The sequence below is a fragment of the Lissotriton helveticus genome, chromosome 7 (genome assembly GCF_964261635.1).
Source record: "Lissotriton helveticus chromosome 7, aLisHel1.1, whole genome shotgun sequence".
Taxonomy (NCBI): Eukaryota; Metazoa; Chordata; class Amphibia; order Caudata; family Salamandridae; genus Lissotriton; species Lissotriton helveticus.
Genome location: NC_136068.1, coordinates 781,084,327 through 781,111,569, shown reverse-complemented (window position 1 = coordinate 781,111,569; position 27,243 = coordinate 781,084,327). Strand labels below are relative to the sequence as shown.

General features: G+C 48.0%; 1 protein-coding gene across 5 annotated transcripts in view; it reads right to left on the bottom strand.

Moving 5' to 3' along the window:
* Positions 1-27,243, bottom strand: part of LOC144769184 (uncharacterized) — a 4,448,662-nt gene that overhangs the window by 4,220,533 nt on the left and 200,886 nt on the right. For all 5 annotated transcript variants that reach the window (XR_013598674.1, XR_013598675.1, XM_078653198.1 and 2 more), the window contains exon 3: positions 8,831-9,025. Coding sequence is in view for 3 of the 5 variants with exons in the window: in XM_078653198.1 (XP_078509324.1) it covers positions 8,831-9,025 (195 nt within the window). In the remaining 2 variants the exon portion in view is untranslated. The remainder of the gene's footprint in view (positions 1-8,830; positions 9,026-27,243) is intronic.

The window sequence follows — 27,243 nt, the reverse complement described above, 5'->3', positions numbered from 1 at the left end:
TCTCCAAAAAAGCAGAGAGCACGCTATGCGCGTGCTTCTCCACGACTTTGGCCAGTGCCGGAAGGAGAGAGATAGGCCTATAGTTGGCTAGCGCCTCAGGATCTGAGCCAGGCTTTTTAAGAAGGGGGATCAGCATCGCCTGCTTCCAGATCTGCGGGACCAACCCCTCACTCAAGGATAGGTTCAAGAGTGGATTAACCAGCGGGTTTACCACCTCCGCCATCCTCGCCAGGAATTTGGCCGGGCAAGGGTCTAACGGTGACCCAGATTTAAGAGTGGCCAGAAATGCCAGAGACGCAGAGATGGAAATAGGCGGGAACTCCGCCAAAAAGGGGTCCCCAGTGGCCAGCAGTGCAGACCCCTCCCCAAAACTGGAGGAGACTTCGACTAACCTCTCAGGAAAGGAATCCTGAATCAATTTAATTTTAGCCGTAAAGAAATTGGCCAGATCACAAGCCCAGGTATCCACGGGAGCAACCTGGGAGAGATTAGTCCGAGGGGTCGTGAACTCCCTCACAATAGTAAAGATCTCCTTACATGAATTAGAGGCTGCCTCTATCCTCCTAGCAAAATAACTCCTTTTCTCATGTAGGATATTGCGGTGATAGATTTTAATCGCCGTCCTATATGCAAGTCTGGCCGACGGATCGTATTGAGCGCGCCAAGCCCTCTCAGCCACCTTGCACTGCCGACGAGAAGCCGACAGTGCTTCCGTGAACCATGGAGCGGAAACCCGCTTCGAGGTCAGCCAAGGGGCCAGCACAGGAGCTAGATCATTTAGCCTGTCAGTCAACCACGCTTGCAGAGACTCTAGATCCCGCTCTAGGTCACCCGAAAGAGGGCAAGGATGGTCAAGGGATGCCTGAGCTAGCATCTCAGGAGTCACCCGATGCAGTGCCCTGGAGAGTGGTCCGTGCTGTCTAGACGCAGTGCAAGGGAGTTTTTTCATACCCGGAACATAAAACCTAGCCAACCTGTGGTCGGACCAGAGTACCGGGAGAAGTTCAATACCCTCTAAGGGGGTCGTGGAAAAGACCTGATCCAGGGTGTGGCCTCTATCGTGTGTTGGGCCGGCAAGAAACGGGGCAAGGCCAAGAGGGGCCGTAATATCGAGAAGTTTACTCGCATACGGATCCTCTCCCTCGTCCAGATGGAAATTGAAATCTCCCGCCAATATACAGTGCTCAGCACTCAGGGCCAACCCTGAGATAGCTGCCTGCAGTTCATCAAAAAAGGATCCGGCCGGTCCTGGAGGTCTATAGACCAGCAGCCCTTTAGGAGCTTGATGAGGGGCCAATGAAATAGAGAAGGCCAGGGATTCAGAGCCTGTAATAATATCCATAGGGATAACAGAGCAGGTAACAAGCTTATTCACCACAAGGGCCACCCCTCCTCCCCTTCAATCTATCTTGACGGACAATATTATAGTCCGGCGGAATGGCGGAAGCAATATCAGGATTGGACAGATCCCCTAACCATGTCTCTGTCAACATGAGACACAGAGGTTTTTCCGTAACAAGGAGATCAAAGATCTCCTGAGCATGTCTGCGCACTGATTTGGTATTCAGGAGCAGACAAAGATATTTCGCATTGGCCACTTCTCTCTTTAGTGAAGTAGTCGGAGCATACCCAGTTGACCACCCACAACCCGGACATTGCCTCTTACCCCTGTAACGAGCAGGGAAAACTGTATGACAGATAGAAGAAGACTTTTGTAATGAGCGTAGTTCCAACGCCGAGTAGTATATCATTCTCACAACTACGACTTACAAGACTCTCGAACCAGACCCTTCCGCCACTCCGACGTCTCCAGGATGCTGACGGGCGCAGACGGGCAGGACTCTGGCAAGACTCAGGCAAAGCGAGGGCGACCCCGCTGCGCGATCCCGCTGCGCTGTGAGGACAGGTTTAAATAGGGCCTCCAGGTGAGGTCCAAACCGCCCCACAAGGACGCTCAATATGGCGCTGCCAGAGCGTCACTGTCCCTCCCAAGATGGCGCCCAAAGTGAAAGCGCTGCAAAACCCTAACAGCCACAGACCCGGACCCGCTAAAACAGCGGTGATTCACAATTATATGCAGGTAAGGGGGCACTCCCAGGTAAAAGCAGGGGAGAAGGAAACACAAAAAACGAAAATACACAACAGGTTATTTAAAAACGAAACGCGCTGACCAGGCAGCGCTTAAAGCAGTAATGAGTCGCCCCACCGGGCAAATGATTCTTTCAACGTTCAGGTAGGAGAATAATATTCCTCCGGTGGTGGTTCTGCGGATCCGTGGGACGGTGGCGAGGGCGAGGCTGGCGGAGCGGAGTTTCCGTGCTGGAGTGTAGAACGTGAGGCGGTTGTTGAGGTATTCGGGACCTGTGTCGTGGAGCGCTTTGTGTGGAAATTGAAATCTCCCGCCAATATACAGTGCTCAGCACTCAGGGCCAACCCTGAGATAGCTGCCTGCAGTTCATCAAAAAAGGATCCAGCCGGTCCTGGAGGTCTATAGACCAGCAGCCCTTTAAGAGCTTGATGAGGGGCCAATGAAATAGAGAAGGCCAGGGATTCAGAGCCTGTAATAATATCCATAGGGATAACAGAGCAGGTAACAAGCTTATTCACCACAAGGGCCACCCCTCCTCCCCTTCCCTTCAATCTATCTTGCCGGACAATATTATAGTCCGGCGGAATGGCGGAAGCAATATCAGGATTGGACAGATCCCCTAACCATGTCTCTGTCAACATGAGACACAGAGGTTTTTCCGTAACAAGGAGATCAAAGATCTCCTGAGCATGTCTGCGCACTGATCTGGTATTCAGGAGCAGACAAAGATATTTCGCATTGGCCACTTCTCTATTTAGTGAAGTAGTCGGAGCATACCCAGTTGACCACCCACAACCCGGACATTGCCTCTTACCCCTGTAACGAGCAGGGAAAACTGTATGACAGATAGAAGAAGACTTTTGTAATGAGCGTAGTTCCGACGCCGAGTAGTATATCATTCTCACAACTACGACTTACAAGACTCTAGAACCAGACCCTTCCGCCACTCCGACGTCTCCAGGATGCTGACGGGCGCAGACGGGCAGGACTCTGGCAAGACTCAGGCAAAGCGAGGGCGACCCCGCTGCGCGATCCCGCTGCGCTGTGAGGACAGGTTTAAATAGGGCCTCCAGGTGAGGTCCAAACCGCCCTACAAGGACGCTCAATATGGCGCTGCCAGAGCGTCACTGTCCCTCCCAAGATGGCGCCCAAAGTGAAAGCGCTGCAAAACCCTAACAGCCCCAGACCCGGACCCGCTAAAACAGCGGTGATTCACAATTATATGCAGGTAAGGGGGCACTCCCAGGTAAAAGCAGGGGAGAAGGAAACACAAAAAACGAAAATACACAACAGGTTATTTAAAAACGAAACGCGCGGACAAGGCATCGCTAAAAGCAGTAATGAGTCGCCCCACCGGGCAAATGATTCTTTCAACGTTCAGGTAGGAGAATAATCTTCCTCCGGTGGTGGTTCTGCGGATCCGTGGGACGGTGGCGAGGGCGAGGCTGGCGGAGCGGAGTTTCCGTGCTGGAGTGTAGAACGTGAGGCGGTTGTTGAGGTATTCGGGACCTGTGTCGTGGAGTGCTTTGTGTGCGTGGGTAAGGAGCCTGAACATGATCCTTTTGTTGACGGGGAGCCAGTGCAGGTCTCTCAGGTGGCCTGACATGTGGCTGTGGCGGGGGACGTCGAGGATGAGTCGTGCGGATGCGTTCTGTATGCGATGGAGTCTTTTCTGAAGTTTGACTTTGGTTCCTGCGTATAGGGCGTTTCCGTATTCTAGTCGGCTGGTGACGAGGGCCTGGGTGACCGTCTTTCTAGTTCCGGTAGGGATCCACCGGAAGATCTTACGGAGCATGCACAGGGTGTTGTAGCATGAAGATGAGAAGGCGTTGACTTGCTTGGTCATCGTGAGAGAGGAGTCCAGGATGAATCCCAGTTTGCGTGCGTGGTCAGTGGGTGTTAGTGTGGTGCCCAGTTCTGTGGGCCACCAGGAGTCATCCCAGGCGGATGGGGATGGTCCGAGGATGAGGACCTTTGTCTTGTCTGAGTTCAGTTTCAGACGGCTGAGTTTCATCCATTCAGTGACATTTTTCATTCCTTCCTGGAGGTTGAGTTTGGCAGTGGCTGGGTCTTTGGTGAGGGAGAGTATCAGCTGGGTGTCGTCGGCATATGAGATGATGTTGAGGTTGTGTTTGCGTGCGATGGTGGCGAGGGGGCTCATGTAGATATTGAAGAGGGTTGGGCTGAGCGATGAGCCTTGGGGTACGCCGCAGATGATCTCGGTGGCTGCGGAGCGGAAGGGTGGGAGGCGGACTCTCTGGGTTCTGTCGGAGAGGAACGAGGAGAAACAGTCCAGAGCTTTTCTTTGGATCCCGGTGTTGTGGAGGCGGGTTATTAGGGGCGATGGCAGACTGTATCAAAGGCGGCTGAGAGGTCTAGGAGGAAAAGGGCGGTTGTTTCCCCATTGTCAAGCAGGGTCCTGATGTCGTCGGTGGCTGCGATGAGGGTGGTCTCGGTGCTGTGGTTGGCTCGAAATCCGGACTGGCATGGGTCGAGGGATCCATTGGCCTCGAGGAATGCGGTCAGCTGTTTATTGACGATCTTCTCGATCACTTTCGTCAGGAAGGGAAGAAGAGAGATGGGGCAGAAGTTTTTGAGGTCTTTGGGGTCCACTGTGGGTTTCTTCAGTAGGGCGTTGATCTCTGCGTACTTCCAGCTCTCTGGGAAGGTGGCGGACGCGAGGGAGTCCTCACAGGATCTTCACAGAAGGAGCCGGAAAAAAGAATTGATCTAACTGACCTAACTGTCACCTGTGGGGCACGCTAGAAGCAGAGTGCTCTCTGAGGTTCTTAAAGGCAAAGTGCTCAGATTCTTGTAAGCCTTAAAGGCAAGGTGCCAGTTGTCTTTTCTGTACTAAGACAGTTATTCTTATGCAGCCTATGGGCCAAACTACCTGTAATTATCTATCTTACCTTGTTTTGGTAAATAAAGGATTCTTGTATGAAACCTTTAAAGTGTATAGTCTCTATTACAAGCAGCCTTGAGAGACTTATTGTTATACATGTAAAACTGATGTAATTTATGGCTGTTTGCTCTATGAGTTTTAGACTTTTTGATGGGGCTGCATATGTACATATATGTAGCTATACATACATATTTAGGTGTATGGGGTTGTAAATTCTATACAATTTATTATTATTTTATATATATATTGCTATTTGCTCCGGGATCCCACACGTGGACCAGGATAATTCACTGCTTATGACTATTGATGAGTATCCCCTGGAAGAGAACTCCCAGTACTTGTAGAGGACGTGTCACTGGTGTGTCAGGAGTGAGATCTCTCATAATGATGTCGGTGATGAGTGGACGTGGATGAACGTTGAAGGCTGCAAGATCAATCTCTCGCACAAGACTTAGACCTCGGTCTTTGAGGTGCAGCAGGAGTCATAGGTCGAGGAGTAGTAGGCCCAGGAGGAGGCGGAGGAGAAGGTGGAGGAGGCGGTGGTGGCGGTAAAGGTGGTGGAGGCAGCGGAGGAGGAGGAGGCGGTTCCTCTGGCCGAGGAGAAGTAGGCTGAGATGGTGTCCTTGTAGGTGAATATGTGCGTGAATAGTCTGTATCCGAGCAGTAAATCAATCTCCTCCTTTTACGAGGTGCCTGAAGTGAGGAAGGAGCCATAGATTCACTGCAAGATCTCCCCCTCGACGTCGATCTACTTTTCGACGGCGATTTTCGACATCGTCTCGACCTAGAACTCCCTCTCGACGTAAATAGTCTCAATGTTGATCGAATCTGCGATCGATGGTGTCGTCTGGGCGTAGACCGCCAGTGACTCTTCGGCGTCAACCGGCGATGACTCTTCGCGCTGACCGTTGGTGGCCCCTCGGCGGCTATCAGCGGTGTCTTCTCGACGGCGACCGTAGGTGACTCCTCAATGCCGATCCGCAAAGGTGAGTCGATGCCGATCGGCCCGATGCGTCGACGTCAAACGAGAAGACAGTCTACGAGGGCAACCTCCTCTGCAGGGAAGGTGAACGAGAGGCCCTCACCCTTGCTTCCGCCTCCCTCGTTGATCTTCTCCTCGACATGGAGCGTCGACTTTGTTTAGACTCAGAGCCCTGAGTCGACGGTGAACAGATCGTAGCCATACCTGCCCTCAACGTCGTCATCGTAGTCTTCAACGTCGTCAGGGGCCAATGTCGTTTTCAGCTCTTCTTCGTCTGGGGAGCACCCCAGAGGCTGATGACAGTGTTTTGGTAGAGGACTGACCCTCTCATCGCTCAGAAGTCCCACCTGTCGACTTTGCCTACTGTTTTCTTCTCTCTTCCATTCCTTGGAGGTGAATCTTCTCCCTGTCATGCAGGGTGCGCCTGGAAAAGACTTTACATATGGGACAGTAATCAGGAACATGAGAATCAGGCAGGCAAAGAAAACACACTCTGTGCGAGTCTGATTTGGCCTTCTTTCTTCCACAGTCAGGCTACTTGTGAAAAAGGGAAGGCATTTTGACTGAAAAACTGTGGTATTTCTGTCAGAAAGAGACAGCAATATGAAGAGGAAGACCAAAGACATCAACCGAAACTGTGAAAATGTAAATTCTGAAGAGATTTTTGATGAAAAACACCAAATGGGGTAGAGCTCAATGCTCCAGGGTCCTGTTAACAGGAGCTGGAAAAAAGAACTGAAGTAACTGCCACTGGCTGGGCATGATGGGATACTGGTGATCTCTGGAGACTCTTAAAGGCACGGTATCCATTTTCAGACATATAATGACAGTCTATGGGGGGGCTTTTCTGTCCAACCCTATCATCTCTATCATGAAAAAAGTAGGAGTTTTGTGAAGGAGAGCTTTCTAGATGTATTAAACTCCATAAATTAAAAGATTTAAGGTTGCTGGCTATACTTTTTCACTTCAAGATGAAGTAATGGCCAGAGTAGCCTAATTAGTTAGGCTGCATTATTGTCTTTCTATCTCTTAAGTGTCTATGCAGGCCTTCCCGAAGAAAGGCGAAAGATGACAACTTAAGAAGATATATCTAAGAAGTGCTCTGGGGTCCCCGCACGTGGGCAGAACTATTCAAATGCTTATGACTATACACGGAAATCCCCTACAAGAGAACTTGCAGTTCTACAGCTCCACGTGCTAACAGCAATGCCGTGATTGGATGGCTGCAACCTGAGAGGAAAGTTGTGGCCAATATTTTGTGCATTGGGACACAGTTGCAAGGGAAGAAAATCAAATGCAAAAGTGATAGAGGGGGTCGAGAAGAGGTACCCTAACTCCTTGGGGCTGATGGAGTGGTCTGTGAGGACCCCCACTCGGATACTCACGGATCCGGGCAGATTCAGGTGGGTCGGCGGATCTAGGCCTGATTAAAAAACACCCACTCACAGACCCACACACCTACTCACACTGTCACACACACACTTACACACGTACACAACCATTCTTACACCCACATGCACATCCACTCACACTACCACTTATATACCCACACAACCACTCACACACCCACTCAGATCCTCACAGCCACTCCCACACCCACTCACATACCCATACAACCACTCTCACAGACCCACAAAACCACTCACACATTCAATTACACACTCACACCACCACTTACACACCCACTCACACAGCCACTTACACACAGGCAGTGATAAACTTATAGAAATTGCAACAGCATATGTTGGTATAAAATGTGCTGTTGTTTTATTATTGAATGTGTACAATATAATCAGCAGACCCTTATTTGTCCAGGGATTTGCAACAGATTTGGGGATCCATAAAATAAATTTTAAAAAAAGAAAGACTTTGTGCATTGCATTTATAGAAAGACTACATAAGTTACAATACCTTAATTTTTAAATATTTAGTTTTCAAAATATGTAATAAGAATGAATGAGTAAACAAAATGTGTTTATAAACTTTCGAAAATGTATATTAGTAAATTGAACTTATGGGTCAAATCGTACTACAATTTATATTTATTTTAAAACTGTGAAATTCACAAAAAAAGCAAATGTTTCAGGGACGTAATAGTTCAGAAATACAATTAAAAAAACCTTGGAAATTCACTGAAAAAAACAAAGGTTACAGAGATATTATAGTTTGGTTCAGATTTTACACAAATAACATAGAAATTCAGAAATTATAGTCATCTCAAGTAACTACAACTCGTGTCCTAAGGTAACTATACCTCGCATCCTTGCCATGCACAGCTAATCACTCCACATAGTATATCACTCATGATATCTTCTACAGCATTTTAGATAATATCACTACAACATTTGCAATGCAGTTATTGATGAGAAAACTGTGCATGGTGGGGGCACAAGTTATAGTTACCTTAGGCCACAAGTTACAGTTACTTGAGATAGCTCTAACTGCTGAATTTCTATGGTTTTGTGTGTGTAAAGTCTGAACCTAACTATAACATCCCAGTAACCTTTGTTTTTTTCCAGTGAACACCACATATATATACACACACACACACACATTTTCATTAACCTCACATTTACCCCATTCTCATAGTGTGATCATATATTGGTAAAAACTTGAATGATCTCTTAGTGACACTGCTTAAAGTACTGCTCACATTAGACTAACCATGAGTCTTTTGATTTACTGATTTGTGTTCAGAATTATACCACTTGGAAAAATAGTTGTATACTTTATTTATATTGCCCAAGGATTCTGTTAAGTCCAATAGGACACCCCTTTTGCATGTCACTATCAATTTCCTAAATCAAACTAATTACAACTGTCACAATAAATGCTAGAGCTCTAATATACTCACATTGTTCTTGTGAAGGTACTCAAGTGCTCGAATGATCTGAAAGAGGAACTTTTTTATTACTCTGATATCCAGGCCCTGAGGATGAAGCTCCAGCTCCTGCAACAACGTGTGATCAACAAACTCAAATACCAAATAAAATTTTCTATTTTGTTTGAATACTTCAAGCAGGTTCACTAGGTTTTCATGACGACATTGCTGAAAATAAAAAAACGTATTTACAGGGTTTTATTATTTAAAATGGCACACTTGGACCTATTATTAACTGTCTGTAGAGAGGATTCAGTAAATACATTAAAAAGAATTGGGTATTTCAATTTCAGACGACATTGTGTTACCATTTGGATTATGCTGTTAATAAAGAGGCAAGATAATACACATAATAAACACACATATAAAGCACAATTTATCTCTTACATATCCACAAAATTGTTCCCAATATAATGATATAAGGTAAGGAGACCTCCCACTGTGCTTAAGTATCAATACATATTGCTAAACTACATCTTTTTGGAATATGTTTGCGGTGTATTTTAGGATAACTGGGAAAGGGGGATGTATGATAATACAACGCGATCATTTTGATCGCGGTACTTTACGTCGCGGATTTTACAACGCAAGTCGTTACAACGGCTTGCGTTGGAGGGCGCGGATTGAGGACTATTATAATTTTCTATTCCAACTCCAGCCCACGTAACAGTAGGGAAGGTGTTGGAATAGAAAATCACAATATTCCTTAACCAACAGCGCCATCAAGCGCAAGTCGTAGTAATGACTTGCGTTGTAATGGCAGCGTGGTAAAGGTCGTGCGGTGTAAACACCGCGTTGTAAACAACGTTTACCGGGAAAGGGTATTCTACTTACAAGAGGTCACTAAGCATAAAAAGTTGATTTTCCTGAAAGGTATTCACTGCACATCATTCTCATTTTAATTATAATTCGTCTTTTGGAGCTGATATGTCCTGCACATGGTTCTGGGTGCGTACCCCTGCTGTGGTGATATATGGATGCTTGGTAATGATTTTTGGTCAAGAGCCAACATTGATAATGGGTGTGCATGGCCTTCTAGACCTGTCCCACGGACAGCAGTCTGCTTGAATTGGAAGAGGTTTTCCAAGGAGGTACCCTCAGGAGGATAAACGCTACTGCCTTCACCTGGGGTTAAGTAGGCCGAGCATAGTGGTGGCAGCACACCATGTTTTTAGTGATCAGTGGAGTGGAGTGGTCTGTTTTACGTGTGTCACTTGAGTGGTGCCTCCTGGCCCATCCTGGTAAAATTCTGATACTTAGTACTTAACTCGACCTCTGGCCTGCATTGAGTTGTGTGCAGCACAAGGACGTATGTGTACCTGGGAGATGGTACAGTACCAGAGGAATAGCAGCAGCAGTTGCATGTGTGCGTGAGAGATAGCACATTGCAGGTGACATAGCACAAGTAGCTGCATGCATGTGCCTGAAATATGGTACAGTGCAGAAGGAATAGTGCAAGCAGCTGCATGCAGGAGCTAGGATGTGCGTGTGCCTGTGGGAAGGCACTTCACAGAGGAGATAGCACGTGATGTTGCATGTGCACGCTAGGCTGTATATGAGCCCAGGAAGAACTACAGTACATTGTAGACAGTGCACATCTGAATGCAAGTATGCGCATGAGTATGTGTACATCTGTGAAGAGCACAATAGTTAGAAGACTCTGAGTTCCATTTTGGAGGACCCAGGACTTGCTGGAGGAGCAGGGAGGGGTGGAAGTATACTCCAAACAGATTTGTGGTTTTCTATTTTTCTGAGAGCTGGGTGGGACTCGCATTGGAGGGAGGAAGAAATAGGCTCTTCGGTGCACTTCAATAGAAATTGTTTGATTCTAAAAGGATGTCACTTGTTAAAGGGGCATTTGCACATGTGAGGAAGGAGATGGGGTTAATTAGAGAAAGGTATGTAGTAGGGCTATAGGCCTTTGGTAAACGTTTGAAGCACATATCACTGAGGCTGACATCCAGTTGTGAATCCCATTTCACCTAGTCACTACTCTGGCTGTGTTTGGGGTTATCAAGATTGGAGACTGTCTTGCTGTGATAGACTGCTCTCTGGAGGTAGAGCACAACAAAGAAGTGGGCACTTAAAAGTGAGCAACCACAGAACATGAACTTCAAAATAAGATACTAAATCACAAGTGTGCCTGGAAACAGATTATAACAAATGCAATAGGTCTCGCCTTACATTAAGTTAAAGCCATTTGCTTTGCTATACAATACCATTAGCAAAGCAAATGGCTTTAACTTAATCAAAGTTGAGACCTATTGCATTTTCAATGCTTGTTATTTCCTTGCAGCATGTTATTCCTGTATCATGGGTACTGTGAACTCAGGGAACAGAGTTCCGCTGTGAGTTCAGGTTGTGAGTGGGTGTTTATACCCGGGTACGATTGTTGAGGCCGAAGGCTACCAGTTTCTCACAGTGCCAGGCTCAGTGGGTCATAAATAGGGCCACTGGGATTATGGAATGCTGCAACTGTGCCTTCTTTTTTCCGCACAAATATGCATTTTTCGCATTTGGCACATAATCCATATTTTTTTTTTCACAACAAAATTTTTATTGATTGAGTTAAGCAGAGTGAGAGAAGTGGTTCCCCACAATCAGGAGAGCACCACCAAGTATCATAGTACAGTTTACATTGTCATGACTGTGACCAATCAAGAGTAAGAGTAAACCAAGAAAATGAACCCCCTCCCCCACCCCTACCCCCACCAACTCCCAGTGCCCAACAACCCCACTACCCGCCCCTTATCCCTCCCTAACCCTATGCACGTGCAGATAGACAACCGGCAGTACTAGTTCGTAGTGTGACAGGCATGACACAGTTACAGGCCCGCAAGGCACCCACCACCTAAACGTCTTCCTCATGTTCCGCAGGGGGATCCAATGGCAACTCCCTATAGTCTGCCCACCTCTTCCAGATCTTGAAGTGTTTACGGGGGCACCCTCTCGTCTCAAACACAGGTTGTTCCAGCCCCATAAAGTAGTCCAGTCCGGCACATAATCCATATTTGATTAATAATCTGCAGATTTTTTTTTTATTTTAACAGTGACGTGGGGGCGCATGCAGCGAAAGGCACTTTGCAAAGGTTAACCGGTCATCTCACTATTGCTTTTTCCAATATTTGGTGGTTAAACTGGTACTAATAAGGTGAAATCTTTGCCCAGTGTTACCATTAGTAAAAATAATTAAGTAATACCATCTAAAAAGGGCTGCATTGTGCTGCATAAGAAAACGAATTACTTACCTGTAACTGTAGTTCTCCAGTATTGGAAGCTTTCATCGATTCACATGCCTGAATCATTCCCCGTCGTCGAGACGGGAGTCTCCGGTATTTAACAAAGCTATGCTTAGTAGTAAAGCAAACTGAAAAATGGCCTAGGCCCATTTTCCTTTTGCAACTCATTACATTCGTTATGTAAAAAGGACCAAACTTTTCTCTGAACCAGTCAGAGCCCCTCACCCTTTAGAACCCTCCTGAGAGAACCTTTTGCCCCTCAGATGTTCGCGCACTTATGCATAAAACACTTTCTGTGCCAAATCCAAGGTGAGCCTCTCAGGGGAGGAGGGTGGGTTGCATGTGAGTCTATGAAAGCTTCCAATACTGGAGAACTACAGTTACAGGTAAGTAACTTGTTTTCTTACTCCAGTATTGGAGCTTTCATAGATTCACATGCCTGAATCAGAATAGCGAGGAGTGATATAACAAAGCACATTTGTCTTCTGCATTCTTACATCATGCAAAACAGTATGATAATCTTATACACAGTAAGTAATAAAGATATGCATTTGTGAGAAAAAATAAAGGAAGGAGGGATGTAAAGAGGCTCACCGTCAATGGATGATATTTCACAGAACTGCTTCTTCCACCGCCACATCTGTCTCAGCTGTCGCTTCCAAGCAGTAGTGCCTGGTGAAGGTATGCGTGGATGTCCAGGTTGCTGCTCTGCATATGTCCTGGATCGGCACTCCTGCAAACAACGCAGTGGATGTGGACACTGCCCTCGTTGAGTGAGCACGAACCCGTGCATTCAGAGGTTTTCCAGCCACTTGGTGACAGTAGACAATCGCACTGGAAATCCATCTGGCAATCCCTCGTTTTGATAAAGGGAAACCCTTCCTGGGTGCGCTATAAGCGACGAAGAGCTGTGAGGACTTACAAAAAGCTCTAGTTTCCTGCAAATAGATTTTGAGACATCGCTGAACATCCAGTGAATGCGGTACTCTTTCTGCCGCTGTCACTGGTTGAGGAAAGAAGCGTTTCAATACTAACGGTTCATCTAAGTGAAAGTCAGTTGGCACTTTAGGAATGAACTTTGGGTTAGTTCTAAGAATCATCCTGTCTTCTTGAAACTGCAAAAAAAGAGCTTGAATCGTGAGAGCCTGTAGTTCTCCTACCCGTCTTGCTGGTGTCAAGGCGATGAGAAGCGCCACCTTCCATGATAGGAATTTCAAATCTGCTCTATGTATAGGTTCGAAGGGCTGTTTCATTAGCTGAGATAGCACTATATTTAAAAGCCAAAGCGGTGGTGGTGGATGGACCCGAGGAAGACCTCCTGTAGCGGGATAATGCAGCTAAATGCACCTTAATAGAAGCGTGAGCCAATCCTGACATGGCTAGAAGTAAGATGTATGGGATAATTTCATGAGGTGCAGCAGTCAGAGGGTGAATGTTATTTCTCTGACACCATAGACAAAATTTCTTCCATTTCATTCTGTAGGTTTTGTTGGTACTATCCGCCCTAGCCTTGGAAAGGATTCTCTTACATTCCTCTGAGATTTTCAGATGTTGAAATTCAGTGTTCAGGAGAAAGGCCGCTAAGCGCAAGGATTTCGGGTCCGGATGGAGCACTTGTCCCCGGGACATTGTCAGAAGCGATGGAATCGGTCGGAGACGAACTGGACGATCCTCCGACAGCAGCAGGAGTTCTGTGAACCAGTGTTGTCTGGGCCACCACGGGGCTATCAGGATTAGCCTGCACGGTTCTTTCTTGATCTTCACAAGCCCTCGGGGCAGGAGAGGAATAGGAGGAAAAACGTAAGCAAAGACGCCGGACTATGTCATCGAAAACGCATTCCCCCCAAGACCCCTTCTGGGGAAGCCAGCTTGCGAAGAACCGGCATTTCCTGTTCTGTCTTGTGGCGAAGAGGTCTACTGTAGGTGTTCCCCATCTTCGAAAAATACTGTCCAGGATCCCCTGATCCAGCTCCCACTCGTGGCAGGACGATTTGAGCCTGCTGAGAGTATCCGCTTTGATGTTCAGATCCCCCGGGAGATGTTCTGCTGTCAAGGATATCCCCTGCTGTAGCGCCCATTCCCATATTCTCAGGGCCTCCTGAGACAGGGAGAGTGATCTTGTTCCTCCTTGCTTGTTTAAGTAGTGAATTGCCGTAGTGTTGTCCGTTCTTATCAACACCGGCGAGCGCCTTATTCTTGGTAGGAAAGCTTGCAATGCGAGGCGGATTGCCCTGAGTTCTAGCAGATTTATGTGTAATTTCTGCTCATGCAATCTCCAACGACCGCTGACTTGAAGGTCTTGAAGAAAAGCTCCCCATCCTTCCAGGGATGCATCTGTAGTCACTACCAATGTAGCTGGTTTTGAAAGAAGTGACAGACCCTGAGAGCCATTTTCTTTTTGCATCCACCATGTCGCTGCTTGGACCATGATTGGTGTCACTTGGATTGTGTCTTGGAAGGATCCCTAAACTTGACGCCACTGAAGATAGATCTGTCCTTGCAACGGGTGCCTCCTTAACCTGCAGTGAGGCACGAGGGGAATACAAGATGACATCATTTCCAGTAATGACTTGTACTTGCGTACTGAAAGATACTTTCTTTTTATAAAGTCTTGGAAGAGAGACATGATCCTCAGTTGCCTTTCTTTGGAGGGAAATGTCTTGTTTCTTTCCGTATCCAGTATTGCTCCCAGAAAAGTGATCAGTTTTGTCGGTTGAAGGGTTGATTTTCCCTCGTGCAGAGTCAAACCCAGTTTGGCAAATAAGTCTAAGCAGGCCTGTGTTGACGCCCTGGCCTGTGTTTCCGATGGTGCTTTGACTAACCAGTCGTCGAGGTAAGGAAATATTTGATGTTTTTGCTTTCTCAACACCCCCGCCACTGGAGCCAGGCATTTTGTGAATACTCGAGGTGCTGACTTTAGGCCAAATGGCAGTACCTTGAATTGATAATGCTCTCCGGCTACCATGAATCGAAGGTACTGTCTGTGTGAAGGATGGATAGGGACATGAAAATACGCATCCTGCAGGTCTAAAGTGGTCATATGGTTCCCTGGGTTCAACAGTAGAAGGATGTCCTGAAGAGACACCATCCTGAAAGATTGCTTTTTGAGATAGGTGTTTAGGGATCTGAGATCCAGAATAGGACGCCATTTGAGGATGTTTTTCCTGATCAGAAAAAATCGGGAGTAAAATCCCTTTCCTTTTTGGGAATTCGCTACCGGTTCTATTACTCCCTTTTCGGAGCATTGTCCGAATCTACTTCTGGATTTGATGCAGATGATTGACCTTTTGATGCACCTGTGGCGTACAAGGAGGCGTCTGTAGAAATTCTAGAGTGTGGCCGAATCGAATTATTTTGAGGACCCATTGGTCCGTTGTTATTTTTTGTCAATTTTGAAAATAATGAGCAATCTTTCCACCCAGGGGAGTACTTGATCTTAGAGACGTTGCTGTAGCCGGAGATTGAAGGTTGTCATTGTCGTCGGGTGTTGTCCTTCCCCTGACGACCTCCTTTGCCTCTCGGAGTCGATTTCGAATAACCTCCTGATTGACGCTGAGAATACTGCTGGCGGTAGGGCTGGGATGAAGCGGAGTAAGAAGAATATCTCCTCTGCTGATATCCTCCTCTATAAGAAGATTGCCCTCTACCTCTAGAGCCTCGAAAAGGAACCTTTCTGTATTGTAGAGTTCCAAATGTTTTCGCAGTATTCGTATCCTTCTTGATACTCTGTAGTGTGTCATCAATATGTTTACTGAATAAATCTTCACCATTGAAAGGAAGGTCTAAGATCTTATTTTGCACTTCAGGTCTAAAAGCCGTCGCTCGTAGCCATCCTTGTCTGCGCAGAACTGCCGCTACTCCCAGAGACCTAAATGCCGTGGTCGCTATATCCATAGCGCAGTCTATGACTTCCGCCGAAGTCCTCTCACCCTCCAGAAGAATTTTTCTGGCCTCTTGTTTCTCTGGCTCCGGCACCCGGTCAATATAAGGCGACAGGTTGCACCACATTTGCCTGTCGTATCTTCCTAGAATAGCAAGGGCATTTGCAGCTTTCGCCAGCAAGGCAGACATTAAGGAAAACCTCTTTCCTGCGTTGTCCAGCCTCCTACCGTCTCCTTCTGGTGGTGTTGTAATTGGAGCTGACGGATTTCTCGATTTCTGCTGCGCCGCCTGCGTAATCATGGAATTCGGTTTTGTATGACCCAAAAATACATGCTGGTGCATCTGAAGGCGCTTTATATTTCTTATCTAGTCTGGCTAGAACCGGAGTCACTGTAGCCGGCGTCTCCATAATCTTCAAGCCTTCTTCCCAAATATGACTAACAATAGGTAAGGAAAGAACAGATCTTCGATAGGGTTCCTTAAAGTCATACAAGAAACATTCTGCCTTATCCTCCATCATGGTAAGTGCGAATCATTTAGTGGCTCTTTCCATTAGGTTATGAAAACCACCAATGTCCTCTGGTGGAGAGTCGAAATTTGCCTAGCTAACGTAACGGTAAGTTTCAATTCTATTAAGGACACGGAGGCGAGGATTATGCTTTTCTTCCTTCGCTATTTATTATCATTACACAATACAGCAGCCTCAGAAAAGCTTCAAACCATGCTTATATGTAAAAACAAAGAAGCTTCTAGATTAACACAATGAATGTCAACAGACAAAACCGCAACTCCCATGAGCCCGCAGTAATAGTCCATGATGAAGTCCTTCCACTATGTCCATAAAGGGTAGATAGTCAGTCCCTCTTCACTCTTCCTCCTCTTTCTTCGCGCAGATTACGCATTCTTGTTCATTGGTCCTGTTTGGATCCGTGATTCCCTAGCAGGAAACAACAACAGCATAAGCGTTGCAAAAATAACCTTGCTTACAACCATTAAACAGAGGATCAGCAGTAAATTGGCATGACATATGTACAATCATAAACCTGGGTACTTACTGCCATACGGGTGGGTTGTCCGTCAGCGAACTCCTGGGTGGGATAATCCTCGCCTTCGTGTCCTTAATAGAATTGAAACTTACCGTTACGTTAGCTAGGCAAATTTCGATTCTATGGCAGGACCGGAGGCTCGGATTATGCTAGTTTAAAGCTTACTCACCACCACTGGTTTAAAGTAAAACCTCTCGAAGGTGGAACCTGAGGACCAATCGGCCGCTCGCATTAAATCCTCCAAACGAGCTCCTACAGAGAAAGCCTTAGAAGCCATGTCTCCCCTAGCCGAGTGAGCTCCAAAACGCTTAGTGTCAATGCCTGCTTCTTGCATAACCCATCGCACCCACCTGGCAATGGTGGGGGAAGAGACTGCTTTGTGTGGTTTTCGCAAGGCAATCAGTAATTGTTGCTCGCCCGGGGGGCGAAGCTCTAGAGTTATATCCTCATAAGCCTTCAAGCACTGCACAACACACAACTTAGGACCGTCCACAAAGGCCGGGTACGAGATAACTCGTGACACGGATTTTGTGCGGCGCCCCACTGTAAAAGAAACCCCCTCCGGGGAAAAAAATTGTGCTGAAACGTCCAAGTAATGAACATCCGAGACCCTCCGGCAAGACACCAGGCACAAAAGCATAGCCAGCTTTGCTGAAAGTTTCTTTAAGGACAAATACTTGTTCGGTTGCCAGGACAAAAAAAGGTTCAAAACCACATTCACGTCCCAAAGGACTGAATATCGAGGTTCTGGGGGCAACAAAAGACGAATACTCCACAGGAGCCTACAAACAAATGGATGTTCCCCCACAGGTGATCCATCCACCGGATGATGGTCCGCTGAAATAGCTGAATGCATAGCGTTAATTGTTCTGTACGCGAGGCCCCTGGATGCCAATTCGGCTAGAAAATTCAAGATCGGAACGATTCCCGCGACCAGGGGATCCAAATCCCTTCGAAGACACCAACGCATCCACTTAGTCCAAGCGGATTTGTAGCGCTTCGCCGTACTGGTTGCCCAGGCTTTTGACAACAAGCCCTCAGCTGACTTCGAAAGGCCCGGGAGCGACCAGCGGCGCCGTAAAGCCTCCATGCCATGAGGTGGAGAGAACCGCGAGTGATGAGAGGATGTGGCTCTCGATCCGGATTGAGCAGGAGATGAGGAAGCTGGGGGAGTAGGATTGGAGAATGCCAAGAAAGTTCCAGAAGAACTGGAAACCAGACTTGAGACCTCCATAGCGGTGTGATCAACACCAACTCCACTTCCTGACAGCGAACCTGGTCTGCCGTCCGCACCACCATCGAGAAAGGAGGAAATGCAAAGGGTCTCTCTTGACTCCAGTCCTGTAGAAAAGCGTCCGTAGCTTCCGCTAGAGGGTCCGGCCTCCAGCTGAAAAACCGTGGAGGCTGGTGATCCAACCGGGACGCAAACAGGTCCACGGAGAACGGACCCCACCGATCCTTCAGCCACTGGAAAACCTGATCGTCCAACCTCCATTGGCTAGAATCTCGGAGGTATCTGGAGTGGCAATCCGCCACCTGATTGGCCTGACCCGGTAAGTACTCTTCCGTTACGGAGATGTGATGCGCAAGGCAGTAGTTCCAGAACTCCTTCGCCAAATTCGCCAGAGCCCGGGAACTTGGACCTTCCAGATGGTTGATGTACCGAACCGCTGAGACATTGTCCATTTTCAACAACACACAGGACTTCGCTGAATCCTTGGTCCAGCAGTGTACTGCGAAAGACCCGGTCAGAAGCTCCAAACAGTTGATGTGCAACTGCTGTTCTTCTGTAGACCACGCGCCGCCTGTGGAGAAGTCCCCGCACCGGGCACCCCAACCCGACCTGCTGGCGTCGGACTCTATCACCAGGTCCGGGACCGACCCGAAGATCGCCCGACCATTCCACGCTTCCATGTGTGACAGCCACCATGACATTTCCTCTTTCACTTCCGCCGAGAGGGGTACCATCTGATCGTAGGACATACCCTTCCGAAGATGCTGGGCCTTGAGCCGCTGGAGCGCACTGTAATGTAATGGCCCTGGGAAGGTTGCCTGGATGGAGGACGACAGAAGCCCTACCACCCTGGCCACCTGCCACAGAGAGGTCCAGTCTTTTGTAATCGTCTGGCACAACGTGTGCCGGATCTTGGCCATCTTCCGCGAGGGCAAGCTGAGCGAAGCCTCGACGGAATCTATGACAAACCCAAGAAAGGTAACCTTCTGACAGGGAACCAGAACCGATTTGGAACTGTTGATGATGAACCCCAGAGCCTGGAAAAGCGAGACCGCCTGCTGCAGCTGAGAGGCCAAGATAACAGGACACTGGGCCATCAGAAGAATGTTGTCCAAGTAGACAATCATTCGAATGCCCTGACCACGCAGGTACTCCACTGCCGGATGCAACACCTTCGTGAAGCAGCACGGGGCCGAAGAGAGCCCGAAAGGAAGAGCGGTGAACTTGAACACTCTGTCCCCCCAGCAAAACTGCAGGAAACTACAGTGAGGGGGGTGTATGGGGACCACCAGATAAGCATCCTTGAGGTCCAACCGCACCATCCAATCCCGAGGGAGGAGCACGTCCCGCAGAAGGTGAATGCCTTCCATTTTGAAATGCCGGTAAACCACCCACCAGTTGAATTCCTTGAGGTTGATTACCGGCCGCTTGCCCCCATCCGTCTTGTCTACCAGGGAAACATTGCTTAGAAAACAAGCGGGGTGACGCGTTGATTGACGAATGGCTCCCTTGCGCAGCAACTCGGAGACCTCCTCGTCTATCAATTGCGCGTCGGCATCAGAGAAAACTATAGGACGGGGAAAACCCACCTGGATGGGCAGATCGTAGAACTCTATATGAAACCCCCGTACCGTCTGCAAGACCCAAGCGTCTGCTGTAAGCGACGCCCATTCCTCGTAAAAGGCCGCTAGCCGGACGCCAATGAGCACTTGGTCTGCAGGGATGACACTTACCGTTGGAATTGGTGGGTCCAGCGTTCTTCCGGTAGCCCCGACCGCCGAAGCGTTGTCCCCCAGTGGGGTAGAAGTTGTTAAAGTTGGCTGAGGTATGATACTGGCCTCTACCGAAGCCTTGCCCTCTATTAGTGGCATTCTGTCCGCCACGGCCCCTACCACGACCGGCCCCTTGGGAGAAACGTTGCTGAAACACACGCTTAATGTTGGACTGGGCCTTGTCCAGGGATGTAAATGTGGACACAAATTTTCCCAGCTCCTTTATAAATGGTTCGCCAAAGAGACCCCCTTGGGCCACAGCGCCCGCTTCCGAGGAAGCCAAGTCTCCCTACTTGGGGTCCAACTTAATGAGTAATGAACGCCGGAGTTCCGTCGGCAGGGCACAGTTGGCGTTGCCTAAAAAGATTATGACACGCTGTGCCCAGTTTGACAAAACTTCGGGCGAGATGATTTCGCCCGTGGCCTTCGCCTCTTCCGCCATGTCGAGGATCTTGGTGGCGGGCCCAACCGCGTCTAACAGTTTGTCTTGGCAGGACCACCAGGAGCGATCAATGCCCTTGAGCGGGTGTAGGAGAGTGGGTTCTGCAATCCTATGGTCACCCCAGATTTTTGCTTCACTGGTTTACGACTTTCCCTGGCTGTGGGCCTGCTAATCAGACCCACAGCCTAGCTGTTCTCTCTCTAAATTCACAACCATGTACTTTAGGTGCATTTACCAATTGGTACTGGGTCACCTTATCAGTCCCTGTACCCAGGGCATAGGTGTACCCAGGGCCTACCAGGGGCTGAAGCATGTATTATGCCACCCCTGGCTGGCCATCTAAATCTGACACAACTGGCTGCTACGATCTTGAGCCTGACACGGGCAGGGCGGCCGGCTCCCAACCCAACGGTTGACTGTATGTGTGGGTGTGGGTTTGGCCAAATTAGCCCTGGAAGACAGCTGGGAACCTGCTTCTGCATCCCCAGCGTGGCTGTGCTAAGGCACGAGCCCGGTCCTATCCAATCCACCATAAGAACTAGCCTGCTCCACCAGGAACTAATCTCCTACCCTGCGATTTGCTACTTATAAATCATGCCTTCCCATCCATACCCTGCAGGTACTTTTACCAGACAGCGCTGGCCTTACGGGAGCATGCTGCGAGGCCTGTGTTACTCTCCCTTAGGGTAAGAACCTTCCCTTTTTCTCCCAGGAATGGGTGTGGATTTGACAGATTCTGCTTTACACTTAAGACTAGTGTTTTACTTGTACTTTGGTTTCTCCAATGAGAGATAGTAGTCGCGCCATATTCAGACCGATTATGAAGGGAAATTCTCTTCCACCCTGTGTCCGGTATGAATGTTTTCCCTACACGCCCCCCCCCTCACAGTGTGGAGAGTGTTTATCAACAGTCACTCCATATCATCTAATGTATGACTACAATATTGAGATATGATTTGACTCGCTTTCTGTTATTTTCTATTGTTACCTCCTACACTTAGGTCGCCTAATTAGAGCAGGACCCCTGGCCCGCTTTGTACCCGACCCAGTGAGGTTGTATTTGCATTTGCTTTTTACTTTTTTAATGAGCAGTGTATCACCGTTTTCCTGTGTAGTACCTTGTTAAGGTCCTGACGAATCGCCGGTTGGCGAGAAACATGTTGACCACAATAGGGGGTTGAGTTAGTTTTCTGCATACCCTACAGTCTCTAGCTCCCCTCTCACCCCTTTTAATCAGGGAATCAGCCACACCAATAAAATACATTGTGGATTGCTTACCCTTTTTAACATTCACTCACTTTTCACCGACTACAATTCTTGTTCTCACTCACACACACCATCGGCAAGGAACAAAAGAACTCCGCCAAAAGAGTGCCTTCTGGCATTCCGTCAGACATTGCAGCGCCTGTCTGACGAGGAGCAGTGAGCCCATGATGAAGCTGGACATCCTACAGTCAGGGTGTTTTACACCTAGCGCTCTGGGTGTGTGAGGCTCTCTAGTTCCGATAAGGGAACCCCTCTAGTTCCCTGACTCTGCACTTCTTCTCCCGCTCCACACTGTTGTACTCTCCCCGGGGAACTTTGTATCCTTCTGTGTGCTCTATACTTGGACATGTACACTGGACCCCATTAAATATCGTCCTATCCCCGTTCCTCTTGTTGTTTCAAATATAGGCGTGGGGCCTTCCCACGGAACCACCTAGGTTACCTCCAGCCACAACTCGCTGTGAGGCCCAACGGGTGTCCAGAATTACTACTTGCATTCTGGCGTACCCCTTATCCCGCTAATTCTACCCAATACTCCTCTCTACTATATTCCCCTGGTTGATCGTCCCATGATGGAGGACGTCCCAGGCATTAGTTTCGATGAGGAAGCTATAGCCGAAGCCTTGAGATCAGCACCCTCCTTCCTTGGAGCTCCGGTGGCGACCGCAACAGGCTCTTCCAATGATGATTGGACAACACTCATGATCCTGAAAAAGGAATGGCTCAGAATAACCATACACGGAGCTTGCATGACCGAGAACCTGAGAGCTAACATCGCCCCTCAGGGACTCATAGTTAACATCTTCCCTAGACTCTTCCTTGAAGACGCCCAGTTCAAGGGAGACTGGTGCCAGGTTTCCTGGAAATGCACGAAAGACCTTCTATTCTTAATTGTTCAGACAGCTAAAAGACTGGCAGATGCCTTGCTGCATAAAATCACAGCAATAGAGACAGCAATGAGGGCAGCTGTCAATAAGAACTCTAAAACAGCCTTCACATCTAAACTTGCAGAAATCAACCAGGAGATCTCTGATAATCAAGAGTATCTCCTTAAACAAAAACTGGCTAAACTCCAAAAAGACGTGGCAAAGTTTGAAAAAGAAAAAGTGTATCCCTACCTCAAGGAAGGATATACTAACAAGAAAACCGGTTACTCTTCGGACGAGAACTCTGGCACTGCCGGCAGTCGGAGAGGGTCGGCAAGCAGTGACTCGAGTGGGAGCACTACACCCAATAACAACCGCCAGCAAGGTCGCTCAAACTGGAACCGAGGTTACCATCAAGGACCCATGTTTCAAGGACCACCCCAGATGCTGCCCCCTTGGCAGTACCCCTTCTACCCGCAGGGACCCCCACAATTCTACCCACTGAACCCCCCTTTTCACGACAGAGGCTGGGGCAGAGGAAAAGGGCGCAAGCGTAGAGGTGTAAGAGGGGTACAGTGGCAAGACCAGCCATCAACATCTGCCCCGATGGAAACCAGGAGTGTAACCAGGGGAAGGAGAGCTTAATAGTCAACCTTTCCAGGAGAGTACTCAACTTCATCGAAATAGGTATCCTGGAGAAGGGTCTGGGCTTTGTTCCCACCCCTACCCCGGATAACTTTACGGAAATGTGTGAGATCAAACAGCTTTTCCGCAAAGTACGCCTCAGAGCTTTCTTCCAAGATCAACCAGCAACTGAAAAGACGGATAAAGGGCTACGTAATCCCTCCACCTTCACCCCAACAGATGGGATGGTCCCACCCGAGGTGTTGACATTCGAGAGGGCCGTACTTAGGTCCCTGGAGAATAAACCACAGACCAGTGGCTTCAACAACCTGAGTAGAGCTGAAAGACAGGCAGTCTTATCGTTGGGCAGTGACACCTCCATTGTCATCAAACAAGCCGACAAAGGTGGAGCAACAGTTATACAAGATGCCATTAACTATGACACAGAGTGCAAGCGCCAACTAGCCAACACCACCCACTACAGACCCCTGCCGGCAGATCCGACAAGCAGGTTGACCACAGACATCTCTAGCCTGATTATTGAGGGCGAGACCAATGGCTGGATCTCGAAACACGAAGCAGAGTTCCTACTGACTACGGACCCAGTGGTCCCTTACTTTTAACACACGAATTGTCTCAGTACTAAATGCATCTACCTCCTGATCTGTCCCTGCGATAAATTTTATGTAGGTATGACTATGAGACAGGTTAAGCTCAAAATAACGGAGCACAAAAGCAACATACGATGCTCCAGAACCCACACGAGACTGTATGAACACTATCAACAACACAACCATCCTGCTGACAGCATCCAGTGGTTAGTGCTCGAGTCCCAACCAGCCATGACCAGGCAGGCACTGTTCAGGCTTGAACAGAAATGGGTGCACAGCCTCCAGCTTGATATAGTTGGGCTCAACGATTCAGTCCCCTGGGCTACCGTTTCTAGATGACACGCCAAAGCTGGCACCTGTACCGACTCATTAGCTCAGAGTCCTCATGGCCTTTTCCATACCTGTGTTTCGCAAGTAGTTTTGACACCCTACAATTCACAGAGCCCCTTCCGTGAACTCAATAGTTTTCTGTTCACCTCGCCCACCATTGATAGGGTGGGACCAGCCACTCGCACAGGGAGACCCACAGACCCTCTTACATCTCCTCTACCCTCTCAATGCAGCCTATACCTGTAATGGTTAGTACATAAAAAAGGGGTCCCAGTTGGTACAGTGTAAGAGACACAAAACCACAGTTCAAACAATGTAAAAGCAATGAAGAACTTCCTGAGGAAAATACTTTGAGAAATGTTATTTAATACACATCCTCAATTGTAAATTAATTGCAAATGCTTTATAGAACACACAAAGGCAAACTTATTCATATTGCCCATAGGAAGAGGGGCGTGAGAAAGAAGGAGAGGAGGGAGGAGGGAACGTGTTCAGGGTAGTGCAGAACTTAGATCAGTTTCAAAAGGAAAGAAACACAAGTGGTCTCATATACATTCAGAGTTAAGTACCACATGGAAGTATATACATTGTCATTCTCGTATTATTATACAGTAAGAATATTCCTATCCCATTATAGGCTAACACAGCCAGTCATGGTCTGTTGTTGATGGGTAGGGCATGCGAAGGGTGTGTCGACGTTTCGACCCCAGGGGTGCAGGCCAAGTTACGCCTTACTACGGGGTCTTCATCAGGACGGGTGGACGTGGGGTGTCGGGGTAGTGAAGAAGGGCACCTGTAAAGACAGACTATTTAATGGGGGATTCTTGCATTTCTATTTCAAAGAGGTTTGAAAATCACACCAAATTACCTAAAAAAGGCACGCCGAATCGCGTGACTCCGTCTAGGATTGGTAGTTGGCCCAGAAGGCTCCAAAATTGCGAGAGCGTGAACCTAAAATGAAATTAGGCTTAAATCAGATTATGGGCAATCATACCGTGAGTCCCATAACAACAGAAGTTCGCTAGTGTCAGAAAAAGTGCTCCCATTTAAAAGCATCAAAGGAAACCCAGCAGGGTTAAAAACACAACCACTGTCAAACATTGGGGGATGCGACAACCAAACAAACATAGGGATAGACCCAAAATATCTAATTGTTTAAAGTGTGGGCTGCTACACAAAACTCCTGGCTAATACAGAATTAGCTGTGGGTGAATAGCCACACCCATACACATCTGATTTCATATATACCCAAAGTTCGAAATGTACTTCAAAAAACGATGTCAACCATCGATTATTTAAAGTGTGGGCGGCTACACCTAACAATCCTGGCTACTACAAGATTGCGTGTTCAACAACACACACATTAGATTTCATATTTACCCAAAGCTCGGAAGGAACTTCAAAAGACGATGTCAGCCGTCAATCCTAATAATAATTTACAACAAGGGGTGGTGATGGACAGAGTCTCTGAATTAAGCAGAGTACTCTCACCCAGTCAAGAGATCAGGGCTAGATCCAACACCGTTTTTTAGCTCATTGCACCATCCCAGTTTCAGAACCTGGCTGTATGCAAATTAGTCTGTCCCTGGCCCAGTGCATCATGGGAACAGGGCAGACCAGACTACAAAAGCCAATTCCTACACTGGGAAGGAAACAAGCTTCCGGGGACCGGTTTCTGCCATTTCAGGCATCTTCGGCCCGGCTTGCTTGAATCCTGATGGTGCAATGAGCAAGGGACTCACATCTGAGTATACCCTTCCACGCTTAGGGTGGACAAAATTATTTACAACAAGGGGTGGTGATGGACAGAGTCTCTGAATTAAGCAGAGTACTCTCACCCAGTCAAGAGATCAGGGCTAGATCCAACACCATTTTTTAGCTCATTGCACCATCCCAGTTTCAGAACCTGGCTGTATGCAAATTAGTCTGTCCCTGGCCCAGTGCATCATGGGAACAGGGCAGACCAGACTACAAAAGCCAATTCTTACACTGGGAAGGAAACAAGCTTCCGGGGACCGGTTTCTGCCATTTCAGGCATCTTCGACCCGGCTTGCTTGAATCCTGATGGTGCAATGAGCAAGGGACTCACATCTGAGTATACCCTTCCACGCTTAGGGTGGACAAAATTATTTACAACAAGGGGTGGTGATGGACAGAGTCTCTGAATTAAGCAGAGTACTCTCACCCAGTCAAGAGATCAGGGCTAGATCCAACACCGTTTTTTAGCTCATTGCACCATCCCAGTTTCAGAACCTGGCTGTATGCAAATTAGTCTGTCCCTGGCCCAGTGCATCATGGGAACAGGGCAGACCAGACTACAAAAGCCAATTCTTACACTGGGAAGGAAACAAGCTTCCGGGGACCGGTTTCTGCCATTTCAGGCGTCTTCGGCCCGGCTTGCTTGAATCCTGATGGTGCAATGAGCAAGGGACTCACATCTGAGTATACCCTTCCACGCTTAGGGTGGACAAAATTATTTACAACAAGGGGTGGTGATGGACAGAGTCTCTGAATTAAGCAGAGTACTCTCACCCAGTCAAGAGATCAGGGCTAGATCCAACACCGTTTTTTAGCTCATTGCACCATCCCAGTTTCAGAACCTGGCTGTATGCAAATTAGTCTGTCCCTGGCCCAGTGCATCATGGGAACAGGGCAGACCAGACTACAAAAGCCAATTCTTACACTGGGAAGGAAACAAGCTTCCGGGGACCGGTTTCTGCCATTTCAGGCGTCTTCGGCCCGGCTTGCTTGAATCCTGATGGTGCAATGAGCAAGGGACTCACATCTGAGTATACCCTTCCACGCTTAGGGTGGACAACATTATTTACAACAAGGGGTGGTGATGGACAGAGTCTCTGAATTAAGCAGAGTACTCTCACCCAGTCAAGAGATCAGGGCTAGATCCAACACCGTTTTTTAGCTCATTGCACCATCCCAGTTTCAGAACCTGGCTGTATGCAAATTAGTCTGTCCCTGGCCCAGTGCATCATGGGAACAGGGCAGACCAGACTACAAAAGCCAATTCTTACACTGGGAAGGAAACAAGCTTCCGGGGACCGGTTTCTGCCATTTCA